At 47.2% G+C, this 15,496-nt stretch overlaps 1 protein-coding gene across 3 annotated transcripts in view; it reads left to right on the top strand.

Moving 5' to 3' along the window:
• KLHDC4 (kelch domain containing 4) overlaps nucleotides 1–14,028 on the top strand; it is a 29,447-nt gene extending 15,419 nt beyond the window's left edge. For all 3 annotated transcript variants that reach the window (XM_076348958.1, XM_076348960.1, XM_076348959.1), the window contains 6 exons: nucleotides 602–761; nucleotides 7,803–7,884; nucleotides 9,910–10,118; nucleotides 11,457–11,859; nucleotides 12,998–13,114; nucleotides 13,427–14,028. In XM_076348958.1, coding sequence (XP_076205073.1) covers nucleotides 602–761; nucleotides 7,803–7,884; nucleotides 9,910–10,118; nucleotides 11,457–11,859; nucleotides 12,998–13,114; nucleotides 13,427–13,626 — 1,171 coding nt within the window. In that variant the 3' untranslated portion in view covers nucleotides 13,627–14,028. The remainder of the gene's footprint in view (nucleotides 1–601; nucleotides 762–7,802; nucleotides 7,885–9,909; nucleotides 10,119–11,456; nucleotides 11,860–12,997; nucleotides 13,115–13,426) is intronic.
• Nucleotides 14,029–15,496: the final 1,468 nt, after the last annotated feature.

The following is a 15,496-nucleotide window of genomic DNA, read 5'->3' on the forward strand; positions in this document are numbered from 1 at the left end:
AGCTACGCTGTCATGGGGACTGTAAAGAGACCTGAGCTGCATATTGTCTCAGAGACAGTAAGCAGCATAATCGCAGTCCCTGGGAGCACAGTGCAAGTTGCAAAGCTCACCCTAGATTTGGCTGTGTCCTTGGGAGTTTAACCTGTGCAGAGCATTTTCCACTAGCAGTATATGAGCTGGCTAGTAGAAAGGGAACAGGGCTATATGTATATTTTTTCCAACCCCTCTAGACAGACATAGCTCTAATCTGTTTTGATCTTTTGTGTTCTGGTTTAAGTTACCTTGGATTGTGTTAACTGGATAGAGTTGATGAAACCTCTATTGTAGTAAGGAATGACATAGGTAAAAAGAACCCAGAGAGGTCTTGCTTAAAGGAGCTTTGTCAAATGCAAATTGTTGCACTGAAATAGTAACCTTCACCCGAACAAATCTTCTGTACATTGCCACGGCTACGGAAGGAGAAAAGCCATAAATGCAAGGAGCTGAATAAGGTGTTGCACCTCTTCAGAGGTTCCTGGTGCTGTTCCTGAAGTGGTATTTTATCCTGTCCTAAATGGTGACCATTACAAAAACCTGTGGTGTGCCGATTTGCTCTCCCTAGAGATTACATCTATTACAACGATGTGTATGCCTTCAACCTGGACTCTTTCACCTGGAGCAAGCTGGCTCCATCAGGCATTGGGCCTGCTCCAAGATCCGGGTGTCAAATGGCTACCACTCCTGAGGGCGGCATAATCATCTATGGAGGCTATTCCAAACAGGTAGGAGAGGCTTTGTGGTAAGCCATTGCAGTATTTCCTGGATGCTAAACAGAATAGTTGATGGAAAAACTAAGGGGCTAAAGTGAAAACTAAAATATGACAAACTCGAGTTGCCTAAATGGGACCGATGCGATGGTCTTGACCTATGTTGGCTGTGGAGTCCTTTGTTTTTGACTGCTTGGAGAGGGCAATGGGCTTAGAGTTTGGGAGAGCAAAACTGAGACCTCTTCTGCTACTTCCCTCTGCTCAGTTTTGCGAGCCTTGTCTCCAGTGCAAGATTTGGTGATCTCATCACATAACTGCCCGCTGCTCTGACTGACGATGTGTCTGCATGTCAGGCAGCTGCCAGATGTCCAAAAACCACTGGTAACGAGAGTGCATGTTAGCCTGTGGTTATGCCAGCTTGGAGTGAATGTGCAGTTGTGCCCTTGGATTGTTCGGACACAGGATGGTTCAGGCTGCTGTGAATCAGTACTGCTACCAAAAGAGACATCTTGTCTTCTGATTGTGCCTTTCTTCATGCAATTGTGTGCTGATCGAGGAGCTTATCTTGGTTAAAATGAATTTTGTATTTTCCTTGCTAATCTAATCCAATATAAGGAGGTGATATCACAGAGGTAAGAATAAACAACTGGGAGAAATGACATTTTTTGGCAACAGTGGTGGTTACTGCCAACTTAAAGCATTCTCAGGCAGTACTTGTCCATGTTCCAGCACTTGCAGGTTAAAAGCAGCAGCTACCAGGAGACTTGTATTGTCTTGCATCAGTGAAGGGGTTAAGGGACCGGCACTAGTTAGCAAACTCAATAAGCCAAAGAAGGCTTTTGATGAGCACCAGGCTTCCTCTGCTCTGCTTCTTGCTTTGTTAATCACGGTAATTTATACTGGATAGCCCTTTAGACCATATGTCCTTATTGACCAGGTATCCCTGTCTCCATGCTGGGAGAGAGGAAGTAACCGTTTCATTGAGCAAAAGGCTCCTGCAAAAGCTTTTAATGTTGTGAATGCAGACAGAAGACCCGGATCCTGCTGTTGCTGTCTCAGTGGAAAGGCATCGCTTCCAGCAGTGCGTCGCTGGGGGAGGAGGACGCGTTGTTCTTCTGATGTGAATAAATGAACAAAGAAGAAAAGCAGGGAAAGGGGAGAGAAGATAGTCTGTCTATATATTTAGAAGCATTTGTGCCTCCTCACGGCCTGCGCTTAGGGCTCTATCTCATCAGATGTGCATTTGATTAAATAGCAGTACACAATACAGGGGCATTTTCTACCTGAAAGTGCTTTGTCGTCTTCCTTTCTCTGTCCTGTTTCCTCACTCCTGAGGGTGGGAAGGAAGCATGAGCCTGCATGCTATGCTAGATGTGGATCTCTCATGGCTACTGAAGGCAGCTGGGTTTCAAGCACACACTGAGCCCCATGGAAATACAAAAGTTGACGTGTGTTTGCAGTCAGTTCTATTCCACTTTACGAGGGTGGGCTCTGTCGTACCACTCTCGTACCACAGCTTTGTTGTGAGCTAATAAAAATGAAGTAGAAGGGATGGGGGAATGCAAAGCTGCCCTCAGTCTTTATGCAGGGGACTGAGCAAGGATAAGAGCTGGGTGCAGTTCCTCTCCAGCTTGTAGAACAGCTTTTAGATTAAAACAACCACTCCTGTTATGAATCTACTTCCTTTGTAATACAGAGAGCTGAGTCTGCTGCTCTCTGATATGCCATTCCTAAGAGACTTTGCTTGTGTCTTCTGCAGCACAGGTGAACTTTCAGGCAGGAATGGTGCAGCCAAGCTACAGACTGACCAAAGCACTGGATGGAATTTTCTCTGCAGCTTTCTTGAGATGCAAAAGCAACAATCCTTTAGCATGCTCCTGAAAATTTAATTCAGCAAGATTTAGCCCCTCTAGGAGAAACACGACTTCATTAATGTGTGGCTATTTAATTCTCGTTGTGTCTTTGCTTACAGCTGATTATGGAGCTGAGTCTCTCTGGGTTTACTTTGAAGTGAAGAAAGTGTGTTTGGCTTGTGTATTCCCCCAGAGTCATTGGCTGGGGTACTCTTGGGAGAAATAAGAGGTAGAAGGTGGAAGAAACAATACTTAATTGGAGCTGGGCAGGCGCAGGAGAAGACCTGTTCCTTGTCTCCTATTAGAGAGGCAAATGCTCCATTCAGGAGTGTTATGAAGACATTTTGGCATATGAAACCAGACAGGTGTCCAAGCAAAGCACCATTCACCAAGTCATGTAGAGGCTTCTCTTCTAATAAGAGGCAGGACTAAGTTGCACATGCGCTGTAAAAAAGGTGCAGATTTGCATGGATGCCTCCTGAGGCCAGAGCTGCTACCAAGCGTGTATATGGTGTGAATTGGTTTGGAGGGAAGAGGAGTGGAAATCATAATAGCTCCTCTGTTTTAGTATTGGCGTGATATGGCTGTCACTTTGCTGGAGGATGTGGCAAGGCTGCTTTCCTGTGATGGGCAGTTCTGATGCATTATATCCTGCAGTCCCATTAGTCCTTATAAATCTGCTTTGAAGTACTGTACCAAAATAGCTGTGCGCTGTAGTACAGTGCTCGTTGCCTAGGGTAAAAAGAGTTGTAAACCCAGGAGATTCATGGTTATGGGCGGAAGGCATCTCTGTACCCAGCTGGCTGTTTGGGCTCTATAAAGCCTGAGCAACGCTATCAGCTTGCAGCCAGGGATGTTCCCCTGATGGGGTGATCAATCTGCCCGTCCTCAGTCTGGTCAGCAGGCGTCGTGAGCTGGGAAGGCAGAAGCAGAGAGATTTGGTCCCTGCTTTGATTTGCTGGATTTGCATGCAGAACTGAGTGTGGAGGGTCAGTTTTCAGTAATGTCTGTCAGTCCAGGCCATGTTGCTGAATTCCCTTGATGTGACCTGAATAAGAAAGTCTCTTTCATGGCTGGGGAAACAGAGGCAGAAAAGATCAAGTGACTTGTCTGAGGCACTCCAGTACTTGTGGACAGAGCCAGGACAAGAACCTTGGTATGCAGACATGCCTTTGCCTGTGCCAGCCACTAGATTTTGCTGTCGAAGTGGTGAACAACCAGGACGCAAATGGTGAGAAAAGAGCTTTACAACCCTGAGTGTGACTAACTTGAGGAAATGGTGCACAAATTGACGAGAGCGTGCCTGATGTTTTAAAATGCACGATTCTTAGCACAACGGTCTCCCTGTGTTCATCTGTTTCATCTTCAGCCTCAAAATGATAAAGGCAACTTCTGTGATCCCTTACAGAAGGGGATGTTGTGGGTGTTGTCAGCTCTGCCTAAAACGTACCTCAAAATCTCACAAGGAGCTCAGACTTGCTCTCCTGCTGATCTTAAAGATGTCCTCACCCATTTCTCATGCTGAGGATGGGGCTTGCTGCAGCAAGCTGCATTTTTGGCTGTATAAAGCAATGAGACCTCTCTATTGCTAGGCAACGTGAGCACACTGTGCCTGACTGGCACTGTGAATGCAGCCGGGAGGTGTTGGAGGCTAACGCTGCTCTACCTTGCAGGTGCAAGCAGCCTACAAGCCATGGGAGGGCAAGGCTTTTGGATGCCAAAGACGACTAGCGTGTGGGGGTTTGGGGTGGTTTTTTTAGTGGCAAGCTTTGCAAAGCCAAATTGGATTCTGCTGGGAGATGGCTTGTGGCAGGGCTGGAGTGTTTGCCTGAACTGCAAGGTCTGGTGGGAGGGGTTCCCTCTGTAGTTCTGCCTGCTAAGGGCTTCTGCTAATTGGATGTATCTTGCCACTGTTGATCTCTTTTATCAGGCACATTTAGCACGTTATACATGAGGAATCCTGATTCCCCTTCTTCTAAAGAACAGCTCTCCATGCCTCAGTTTCCTTGCTCTTTAAAGGGGGATAAATATGTGTCTTGCTGTCTGTCCGTGGAGCTAGGGTGTTTTTTAGCTAATGCCTGTAAAGCTTTTGTAACTTGCTAATGTACCTGTATGTGCAAACAATAGGCTGTGGATATCCAAGCCAGTTTTGTGCTTGAAAGCAAACACCTGGAACTTCAAGGCAAGAAGGACAGTGGGGGGAACAGGAGCCTCTTGTGACTGACAGAGCTATTTGCTCAGGGCAAGCGGGTGTCCTGGGTGCAAGGGGATTGATCTCTCCAGTAGCGGTGTACTGCTTGCTGGTGAAGCGTCTGCTTTTGAGCCAGTGTGAGTTGGGGAAAACAGGCATCTCTTTGACAACAAATAACTAACTCCCACTCCACCTCATTGGGGTTTTCTCAGCCCAAGAAGCTTTGTCATGTTGCATACATAGCGTGTTTACTACAGGGAGCCGTGTGGTTTTCAGGAGAAAAATAATGCAGTTATTCTACGCAGCTTGTACGATAGTGAAGCCAACTGCTCTCTCAGTATTTGTTATTTCCCCTCCTTTTGCGCAAACAGTGCACATCTTACTGTGCTCCTGCACACTTCAGCCTGTGTGTCCCCTGCACGTATGAGTGTGTGCTCTGTCTTAGCATTTAAGGACAAATTGCAGCCTACCTGGGACTGGGGAGGAAATAACCACCATTTTGGTTATCGTTAGCAGACAGGCACTTCGCAGTCACTGGGGTGCACTTCAGTGCTATAAGGTGTGAAGCCTCCTGCCTGTCTCTCTCGCTCTCTGTCCCTCCCCCTGTTCCTCTCCTCTGTCCATCCGTCCCTGACAGCTGTTTGCTCAGGTGAGGCTTGGAAGGGTGTTTGATTGAGGTGAGGGAGGGACAGACTAAAAAGGCTGCTGTATCTCAGCTGTCTGCAGCCTGCAGCTCGTTGGTGACTTCTGCTGCTCTAGACCTGTGTGACAGAGACAGCAAAGTGTGACATTGCCAGAGGATGGCACTTGCTTGGCACAGTGACTCACAGCCCTTTGAACTTGACAGCTACTGCTGTAGATACCACAAGACATGCACTGCCAGGCTATGAATTGGTGTACTTGACACTTAACAGCACCTTTCCTAGAAGGTGTTTGTTTCCCTTCCTGCCCTGGCAGCTCTCTCTCAAGGTTCTGTTCAAACTTCCAGACCCTCTGACCATGTCTCCAACACCAGAGCTCCTCTAGCTATGCCTCAGAACCACTCAACAAGGCAAAAACGTGTCTTGCTTGTTTTCCATGTGCTGGAGAACTGGCAGTGGCTGAAGGAGTTATCGCTGTATATCTTCTTCTTCAGAAAATAGAACTGTCAATGATGCTTATTCCTACAGGCTTCCTGTCCCTTGTGTGCCTGATGTTCTGTTGCTCGAGGACAGTAGGTGGAATAGTGCAGTTGTTGACTTCATTCAAGTGGTTGCACAGAAGAGGATCTCTCCAATGTAGACATCCTGTCTTGAAGAGTGTGTCTTTCGGTTCGCTAATGGGCACGCTTAGGTGCATGTGGAGAGCAAGAAGACGTGAGCCACAGCCCACTAAAAAATTTCCCAAGACAGCCCTACAGGCAGACCCTGGTCCTTAAGTTAACTGAAGCTTCCCTTTTGCTGCACTGTGAGCAGAGTCCTCCTGTTTCCTCCAGCACTTCATTATCAGCCTTCCCCGGGGCTTTTCAGCATCATCCAAGTTACAGCATTGTTGTGCAATGCCTCAAACACACTTTGTTTCCCTTTCCTCTCTTCTGCCTTTGTAAGAATTGAATACTGTTCCTACGAATTGGATACTAGGCCGTACAAACAGCATACCCTGCAATAACAAAACCTGTCAAGTGCAAGAACAGGACAGCACTGTGCCTTTGTGCTCTCAGGTGCACCCAAGCACTGCTCCTTCCTGAGGACTGGACCCAACCGTCCTAGCTTCTGCTGGGGTCCACTGCCTGCATGCTGGCAGCAGTTACACAGCGTAGCAATGCCATTGCCCCCAGGAGGAAAGGAATTACAAGGAAGTAGGAGCTCTGCATGAAGGGATGGGTGGATAATGACGCTATTAAAAGACTTCCTACAGTGGTGTTGCATAGTGCTGCTTTCAAATGCTGCATATTGCTACGAGCACTGGGGCTTACAGTCAAAGGAGCAAGGGAAAATCGCATTTAAAATAATGCATTTAATTGCCTCAACTGAGGCTTGATCCTGCTCTTGCTGTTGTCTTGCTGTTGCCTTTAGTAGGGGTGGAAGTGGGGCTTCTGTTCTGTTTCTGTTTAGGAGAAAAAACTGTTGCTCACGGCTCTGTGGGGCCCTGAATGCTAAAAATGACAGCTGCAGTCGGGCTGTGGTGCAGAGAGCGAGCTGTCACCTCTGCTTCTCCTGTAGTGGGATGGAGATGGGGGGGTGGTAGGCACTGTAAGTCTGTGTGCTAGTCACAGATCTGTACTTAAACTTGGGCCTTGCAAATGATGCAGCACAGACGCTCTGAGCTTCTGCTCAACATTCAGGGGCAGAATCCCAGAGGGCCTTGCAAGCCCTGTGGAAAGTTGTCGTGTGCCACTTTGGTGGAGTGGGTATCTGCTCTCTTTTACAGCTAGAGGAGCAGAGGCGCAGATGTTAAATTAGTCCCTGGAGAGCACCCGATACTGTCTGTGGCAGAGTAAAAGGCAGGACCTTGTATCTCCTGTTTCCTTGGTGCTGCCCTCCCTCCCTTCCTCCCTCCCTCAAAATAATTGGTTTTAATCCCTTGTGACAATTTATTTATTTTCTCTTGGTGCCAAAATTCCTGCCCTTAAACTACATCCTGTAGTCTTCATACGGCCCCACGAGTGCCAGGATCTGTGTTGCAGCCTGGAGAGCACTGCCTGGTTGTCACAAGCAGAAGTTGGTTGTGGCTCATCACAGGAAGTAGTCCTGGTTTGAACACTGTGGCTGCGAGCTGCCTGATGCTCTAGAGCCACAGCGTGACTACCTGTGTGGCTTCTCCCTTGCCTCAGTCACGGTGTTTGCATTTTCAGCACAGGAATGTAGAGATTCAGACTGTGATTAGGCTTATCTGTGGGGTGGTGAGTTCAGAATGGTACATACCACCATTCTGGCATGGGTGACTTTATAGGCCTTGGAAGAGTTGGACCTCCTATGTTTTGAGCCACTGAAACTGTTTCACTGAGCATCCCTGTCTTTCCCTTCTCTGCAGAGAATTAAGAAGGATGTTGACAAAGGCACCCTGCATACAGATATGTTCCTGCTGAAGACTGAAGGTGCAGGCAGGGAGGAAGGTAAGCTACTGCCGCAGGTAGGAGGGCTGTGCTGGAAGTGATGCTGCAGGACTGTGAATACAAATCCTCTCTCTTCCTTTGAATAACAGACCAAAAAACCCCAAGCCTAGAACAAAATTTCCCTTGAAAAGCACTCTGCCCCAGTGTTTGCTTTGGGGCTAAACACAGCAGATGAGTTGATTTAAATATTTCTTCTTCCCGGGAGTAGCTAAGTGCCTTTGTATACTGTGACTCTAGCTTAAAAAGAAAGGGGCTAGGATGAAGGAAACGGTAGTTTCAGGGGGATATTGGAGGAATTATGTCCTCCTTTTTTGTTTATGTGTGCTGGAGAAGGAAGACGGGCCATCACACATGCAGGCAGAATTCCTCACTGCTGTGCTCTGCAAAGGGAAATGGGCGCTTGTTGCTGCAGCAGACTGTATGCCGCACAACGGTTCTGTCCCCTTCTCGCACTCCATTTTACATCCTGAAAAGGTGAGGCTGTGTCTGCTTTGCTGAGTAAAGCTTGCTGGTTAGCCAAAGGCTGTAGGGAGTCATGGTTCTCAGCTCCAGGTGACTTGATTTCAGAGCTCATGGTAGCTCTGACGCAGTGAAACACTGGGGGATTGGAGCTTGTTGAGAAACTTCTGTGAGGAACTGGCAGAGCTCTGGAGGAAGGTTGGGGTATACTTTTTGTTAGAGAATCACATCTAGCTGACAACATCGTCTATGTTGACGCCTCCCAGTTGGTCCTGGAATAATCTGAGATGGAGTGGAGGGTCTCCAGGCTCCTTGTATAACTATGTGAGAAGCTCTGGCCCGCACAGGCAGCTTCAGGAAAATCTACAAGAAAAGATATTTTAGGGATTTTTTTGGTTTATGTGTGGGAGGGAATTAAAACAACATTTTGAAATTCCTGTTCTCTAGGACATTTTGATCGCTGCTCTTGTGTTTCACAACAGACAATCTTTGGGATTTCAGAATTCTCCACACTGGAAATTCCTGGTTTGACAAACTGTTTGGTAGTGGTGGCTCACTTATAGACTCTTAAGAGAGAAGATTGGGGTGTGATCTCATGAGATTACCTAGTGCAGGGATATTATCAAGAGTGGTTTTTTGGTTGGTTGGTTGTTTTATCTGTGAGTGTCCCCAGAAATAGGAATTCCATCACTTTCCTTAGGAGAGATTGTATTTTGTCCTTGGCTCAGGGAATGGGACAATCTTCTTTGAGCTGAATTTCTAAAATGTTAAAATTGTGACTGATTTCTTTAAACCTGACCATCTTAAAGTGGTATTTGGGGAGGAGGTTGGTCACATACATTGTCTGGATTCCCAACCCTGCTTGCATTATGTGCTATTTATAGTTTATCGTGTTGAAATTGTGGTTCCTTGGGAAACACAGTGCCTAGCCAGTGCATATGCTTTTCCCAGCCTGCATTTTAGGGATTTGCTCTAAATCCAAAGTAGAAAGGATTGGAGCAAAAGCGGAAGGTTTAGAGCATAAGCCTTCTCCTGCTGCTGAGCCCGTTTTTAATGTGTGGTTGGGTCTCCTTACAATTAACTGTACTTATTCTTGGGGCTAAGGCAGTGGTGCAAGTTGGCAGATAAGGTACTGTAGTAGAAGGGACCTGTGGAGACAATTGGTGTGTAGGGTGGGCTCCATGGGATAACCGAGGTACCTTTCCTTGGTACTTGAAGGCTATAATCAATCCTGGTTTAAACTCCACCCTCCTGTAAAGGTGTATACACCTTCCAAGAGGCTCCTTGCCCGAGAAAGCACACCCTGAAGATAGCTCTCTGCATTTGCTTGTATTGAAGACACAACAGCTTTCCAAGTGTAGAAGGGATGTGCGGATTAGCTGCCTGATTGAAGTGGAAATGCAAGTGGTTCTGATTAACGCTGTTGTTGAAGGCACACTGTGCAGCTGAGAATGTCCAAAATGGGTCATTGAGTTACTTGCTGGAGTACTGAATGGCCTTGGAAGATACGAAAACGATCAGGATTCTCCTTTGCTGATGCTCATATTTGCTTTTATCCATTACCAGACAAGTGGGCATGGAGTCGGCTCAACCCGTCCGGAGTGAAACCCACTCCCAGGTCTGGCTTCTCCATCGCGATTGGACCCAATAACCGCTCCCTTCTGTTCGGAGGCGTGCATGATGAAGAAGAGGAAGAGAGCATTGAAGGGGACTTCTTCAACGATATTTATTTCTATGACTTCGGGAAAAACCGCTGGTTTCCTGGACAGCTAAAGGTTTTGTTTTAAAAATAACACAAATATATTCAGTTCATTCTCCTTGATCATCTGACACATGCCCTTTGGGCCTTTTTTTGCCTCATATAGCTTTCTCGCAGTGTGGAGCAAGCCTCTATTTTTAATAACTCAGGGTGCTCCAGAAGCTGAGCTACCAGGTGTGGCTGCTGCTTTGATCTGTGACCCACTGATTGTGAAGGGGGGGAGAGGCTGTAGAAATGAAGCTGGGGATGTGCAACTCTAGCAGGTTTTTGCTACCAGACCAACTGAATTCTCTAACTTTGTGCTACCCCTCTCCTTTCCTGCCACATAGCTCCTTGTACTCTCCATGCCCCGCTTCCACAATGTGATGCAGACTGTCACCCTTCTGGGGAGAGATGAAGCCTATGAGCTCTGATGGTTGGGCATAAAGCGAGAGTGGTTCAGGAGGCAATCCCTCTCCTCCAGGAGTCAGGCTGCATGTGCCCCGTTGCTGTGTAATGCAACAAAGCAGCATGAAAACATAGTCACGTGTTTTACCAGAGGCCAGCTCCAGGTCAGATGTGTAATTCTGACATGAGATAGTTCAGTAAAAGCTACTGTGAAAAGATCTTGTGTTGCGTTGGGATCAAAAAACCGCCTTCTTTTCCCCAGTGTTGATGAGCTACTCGAAGAGATGAAATATTAACCTCGGCTCATAAGAACTTCAGAAATGTGGCCCTCAGCTCAGATATTTCATTTTGTTTGAACTACTCCTAAGGGGGAAGTGAGGTGCAAATGACCTGGTTGAACTTCCTTCTTTCCATCCCCACTGTTTCTAGCTTTGTTCTCAAAAAGAAGTCAGTCACATAATAACAGGCAAACATGCACTCAGGTGTTTGCTTCTGCCTGCCTAGCTGACTGTTTTCCAGCCCTTTCATACAGTACTTCGAAGACCTGGAGCGCTTCCTGGTAATGCACTGTAATTTAGCACCCAGCAATTGTTTTGATTTCACAAAATGGTGGGTTATTTTCTCTTGCTCCTGTCACAGACTAGTGGACTGTGTGTGTATTTGCGTGCACCTCAGGAGACAGAGCAAAAGAGCTGTTTTCTGTCTCTTCAGCACGTGCTGCCATTAATAGAGGAAGCAACTCCATGCCATGGGTTCTCCAGAAGTTTCATCGCTCCTTCTTCTATGGCTGGTAGAAGTTCATGCTGAGTGGGACGTTGCACCTATCACTTGAGACTTAAAATTCTAGTGAAAAATAATTGAATTCTCTCCCCTCCCTCCCAGCAGCATCCATAGTATTTGTATTAACTGCTGTACATGCTATTAGGTGCACACAATTCACACGCAGTCTCCTCCTGTTCCTTAACAGGGACCAAAATCAGAGAAGAGGAAGCGAAGACGTGGCAGACAAGGTGAGGCGGAGGGTGCTGGAGATGAGGAGATGGAGAAGCAACCTCCACAAGGCCCAGTGGAGATAGTCAAAGAGGTGGTGGCAGAAGATGGGACTGTCATGACAATCAAGCAGGTGATCTCTGGACCTGCAGAAGAGAAGGAAAGGTCTGAATCAGAGGAGGATGAGGAGGATGGAGCCTTGGGCCAGCAAGTGGAGCCATGCCCACGTTCGAATGCCATGTTGGCAGTGAAGCATGGGGTTCTCTATGTGTATGGGGGAATGTTTGAGGTGGGCGATCGCCAGTTCACCCTTAGTGACCTCTACAGCATCGACCTACACAAGATGGAAGAATGGAAGGTGCTAGTGGAGATGGATCCAAGTAAGCTCTGATGGTGGGATCTCTCTTTGCCTTTAGTAGCAAACTAGTGTAGCAACACTAGGGAAAAAAAAAAGCAACTATGGAGCTTCCTCAAGGGGTGGTGATGAGCCTTTGAGTAGTGTTTTTTCCTGGACAGGAAAAAGCTTGGGAGTGTGTGACATGCAGTGTCTTATGGTCACCGTCGCTGCAGAAACCTGTCTGATCCCGAGCTTTGCGATCACTGTAGAGAGTGAGCTCTGGTCTGTCTACTTTGAAAACCAAGACTTGTAAACAGAGCGTCTGTGTTCACTGGTGGCAAGTTCTGGCCTGGGAAGTCCTGCTGTGCCATGCTTGTCCACTCGGCAGAGGACAGGGATGTATGCTCTTGCCTGTCCTCACCTTCTCAGGGCAGCGAGGGTCCTGGGTACTGCAAAGCATGTGGGCATTACCTAGGATTATCTCTTTGTACCTTAAATGTGTAGTATGTTTGCTGCGTGCTCTGAATACCCTGCTGGGCTGTTCCCAAGCTGAGAAGGCTAGCTCAGGGGATGTGGCAAGCATAGAAGTCAGTTCCCTGAATTCCTGGCTACATGGTCATTACATGAGTTCAGTAGTGTTGCAGAAAGCATTACCTGAGAGACCTCAGTGAAGATGGATTTGATGGATTTTCTACTCATTATTGAAAGAAACTGTGGGTCTATCTTAAAGCAACATATCCCTTATGGTAGTGGCGAAGTGATTGAGTCCAGGTCATGTGCTAGGCACTGTAGAGAGACAATAAAAGAGGGTGCCCCTGCATGCACAGTCTGCATGTGCATAATGGGCAAAAAGCAGAAAGGAAGGAGTCTTGCTCATGATCACGGAACTGTGAAGTGCTAGGGACGAGAGTCGACTCTTGTCAGCATCAGCACTAACCAGTTTTTCTTCCACAGCTGTTCTGTGTTGTTCACTTCTTCCTGACTCTATTTAATCTCTTCCCACTGCTCCCCATCAGAGCCAGCCCCTGTACAGTGGGTGGATCTGCGAGGGCAATGAATACAGCAGGGCTCTTAAGGAGCACATTTGTCTCACCTTGCCCTGGCATGCTCCATGACAGTTCTGGGTGTAGGAGTGGGAAACAGCTTGTTATTTATTTCTTCTATTTTCTTTCTCATCAAAGAAGCACAAGAATGGCTGGAGGAGTCGGAATCGGATGAAGAGGAGGATGATATGGAAGGTGCAGAGGGAGGGGAAGAGGAAGAGGAGAGCTCTGAAGAGGAGAGTGAAGATGAGGGAGGTAATGATTAAGATGAATGTTGTCTTCATACTAATATAAAGTGAGGTTTAGTACAATACCTGCTGGTTCCGCTGCTAGCCTGGAAGACCTCACTGGCATCCAGGTGAGTTTTCCAGCAAAAGCAAAGTTTTCATAGTACACTGCTCTCAGGGTAGAGGAGAAATTTCATTGGCTACTGACAGGTTTTTAGGCTATTACATTTAAACACATCAGCTGAAGAGTAGTCTTGGCTGGGCTGACACATGGAAGAGCAGATTGCCTTCATTAGCTGTTTGTGACCTCTCTTTCTGTCTTCCTCCCATTGTGTACTAGGAGAGGAGCAACACCCATCTGTTCAGCCTGATGAGAAGCATGCAGACTATCTGTCCAGGACAGAGCAGTATTGGATTAAACTAGCCCGCAGCAACATGGGCCCGGATGCCAAGGAGAAGAAGGTGGTAAAAGTGGCACATGCCATGGCAAAGACTTTCTATGAAGATTCAGTCCTAGATGTTGTTGAGGCTGTTCCATGAGTGAAGAAAGATGCTGGGAGCAGTGGTTAACCTCACTGAACTCAGCCTGATGTGCCAGGCAGTCATTGTGTCTAGAAGGCGTCCTGGCACTCCAGCTTTTGCCTACTCTATGAGTGCCTCTGGGCTGACCAGTCTCAATATGCCTACTTGATTAATGCTCTGGATATGCTGTTATTCCCCTGGAGGTTGTGAGAGGGTCTTGAGTAACAGGATTGCTGTCCAAGCACTTGTTCTCCTGAGGCTGGTGTATACAATACTGTCATATTTTTGTTCAGAAGTTGTTCTGAGTCTGTCAAGACAAACTGCACACCACAATGGTTCGCTGGTCCCAAATTCCCTACCCTGACTGGGGCCAGAATGTTTCTCCAAGGGTTTCTATAATAAAGTTCTTTAGTTACATCATCTTGGTTTTCTCAATTAATCCCATCATAGCTTTTCTACTTTTTTTTTCTCCTGCTGTGGAAGGGGGATCACTGTTCCCACTGTGAAGTATGCAGGTTGTGGTCATAAGATACCTCAGCAGCCCTGAGATGTGGCTGCACTGCCTGGAGAAACCTGGGAATCCTTTCAGACCTTATCTGTATGAGAGCCACCGTAACCCCTGATGCATATAACAGTAGAAGTCTCTTCCTTTTTAATGTTAGCTGTAGCAGGTTTTGCCTTTGCTTGTGGAATCTCCTAGTTCAGTTTCTCACATGTTGGCCAAGAAAGCAGTTGTCCTGCAGTTGAACCCTTTATGACCAGTGAAATGTCCTACCTTGAGACCTGATGGTGTGTTGAGGACAGGAGGGAGTGGGCTGACACTCAAAAGGATTTCCCCCCCCCCCCCACTTCCTGACTCAGCCCCTCTCCTCAAGGCATCGCTTTCTTTCCAGCAGAGCAGTGCTGTGGTCCATAGGGACAACAGATGGGATACAAGTGTGTCTGTTGCAGCAAACAAGTGATGACTTGAGTTGACACCAGAAGGCACTGGCTGTCCTTGTGCAGGGAAATCCAGGGTGCCATGGGTATTGTTTTGGCGGGGGCATCACCAGGGAACCAGCTGTCAGGAGAGCAGTGCTAGGTTCTGCGAGGCTAATTAGGATGTAATAAAGATTAAATAGAGCAGGCTGCCAATGTGATTTAATTGTCAAGATAAAACCATGTTTGATAGGGAGGCACCTTCCATGCAAAATAACAGGGGAGAGGTGAAAACAAACCATTTATTGATAACCTAGGAAAGAATCCATAGTGCTCACTTGGCTAACAGTATCAGTTGCCCTGTTGTCCTGTCACTTGGGTTAGTTTACGGTACCTTAATCTCACTGACATTTGATCCTTTGCGTGTGTATGACGTCCATGGCTTTCTGTGCAAAGTTCTGGGGAATCTTTTACACACTTTTTGCCAGATGTACTTTATAATTTGTTGCCTTTTGATCATTTCAAATACAGATAAACACCCCGAAAGAAATTTTTCCCTGAGCTGAAGCCAAGTTACAGCAGTGCCAAGGATGAAGGATAGTTTTGTACAGTGCTGCTGCAGCCGCAGGAAAAAATTGTCCCTCCCCCTTCACTGGTAGAGAGACTGTTGGATGAGGGAACTAGATGCATCAGATGAGCTGGAGTGTGTACAACGATAATCTGAGGCTTTTCCTTTCATCTTTTCCTCAAGGGCTCTGGAACGTAGTCCTGGTTGTGCTCTGTGCCAAGCTAAGTATGACTGGAGAAGGCATAGACTGGAAGAGAGACGCTTCCAAGGAACCTGTGAGTCAGGATGGGTCAATTGTCCCGCTCCTGCGAGCGGCACAGCAGCGTGTTCGTGTGGCCTCCCGTGGAGAGCACATCACCTGCCTCGCAGAGCTGAGGGAGAGGAGGCTTTGGGGGTGGGTTG

This window comes from Aptenodytes patagonicus, chromosome 11 (genome assembly GCF_965638725.1).
Source record: "Aptenodytes patagonicus chromosome 11, bAptPat1.pri.cur, whole genome shotgun sequence".
Taxonomy (NCBI): domain Eukaryota; kingdom Metazoa; phylum Chordata; class Aves; order Sphenisciformes; family Spheniscidae; genus Aptenodytes; species Aptenodytes patagonicus.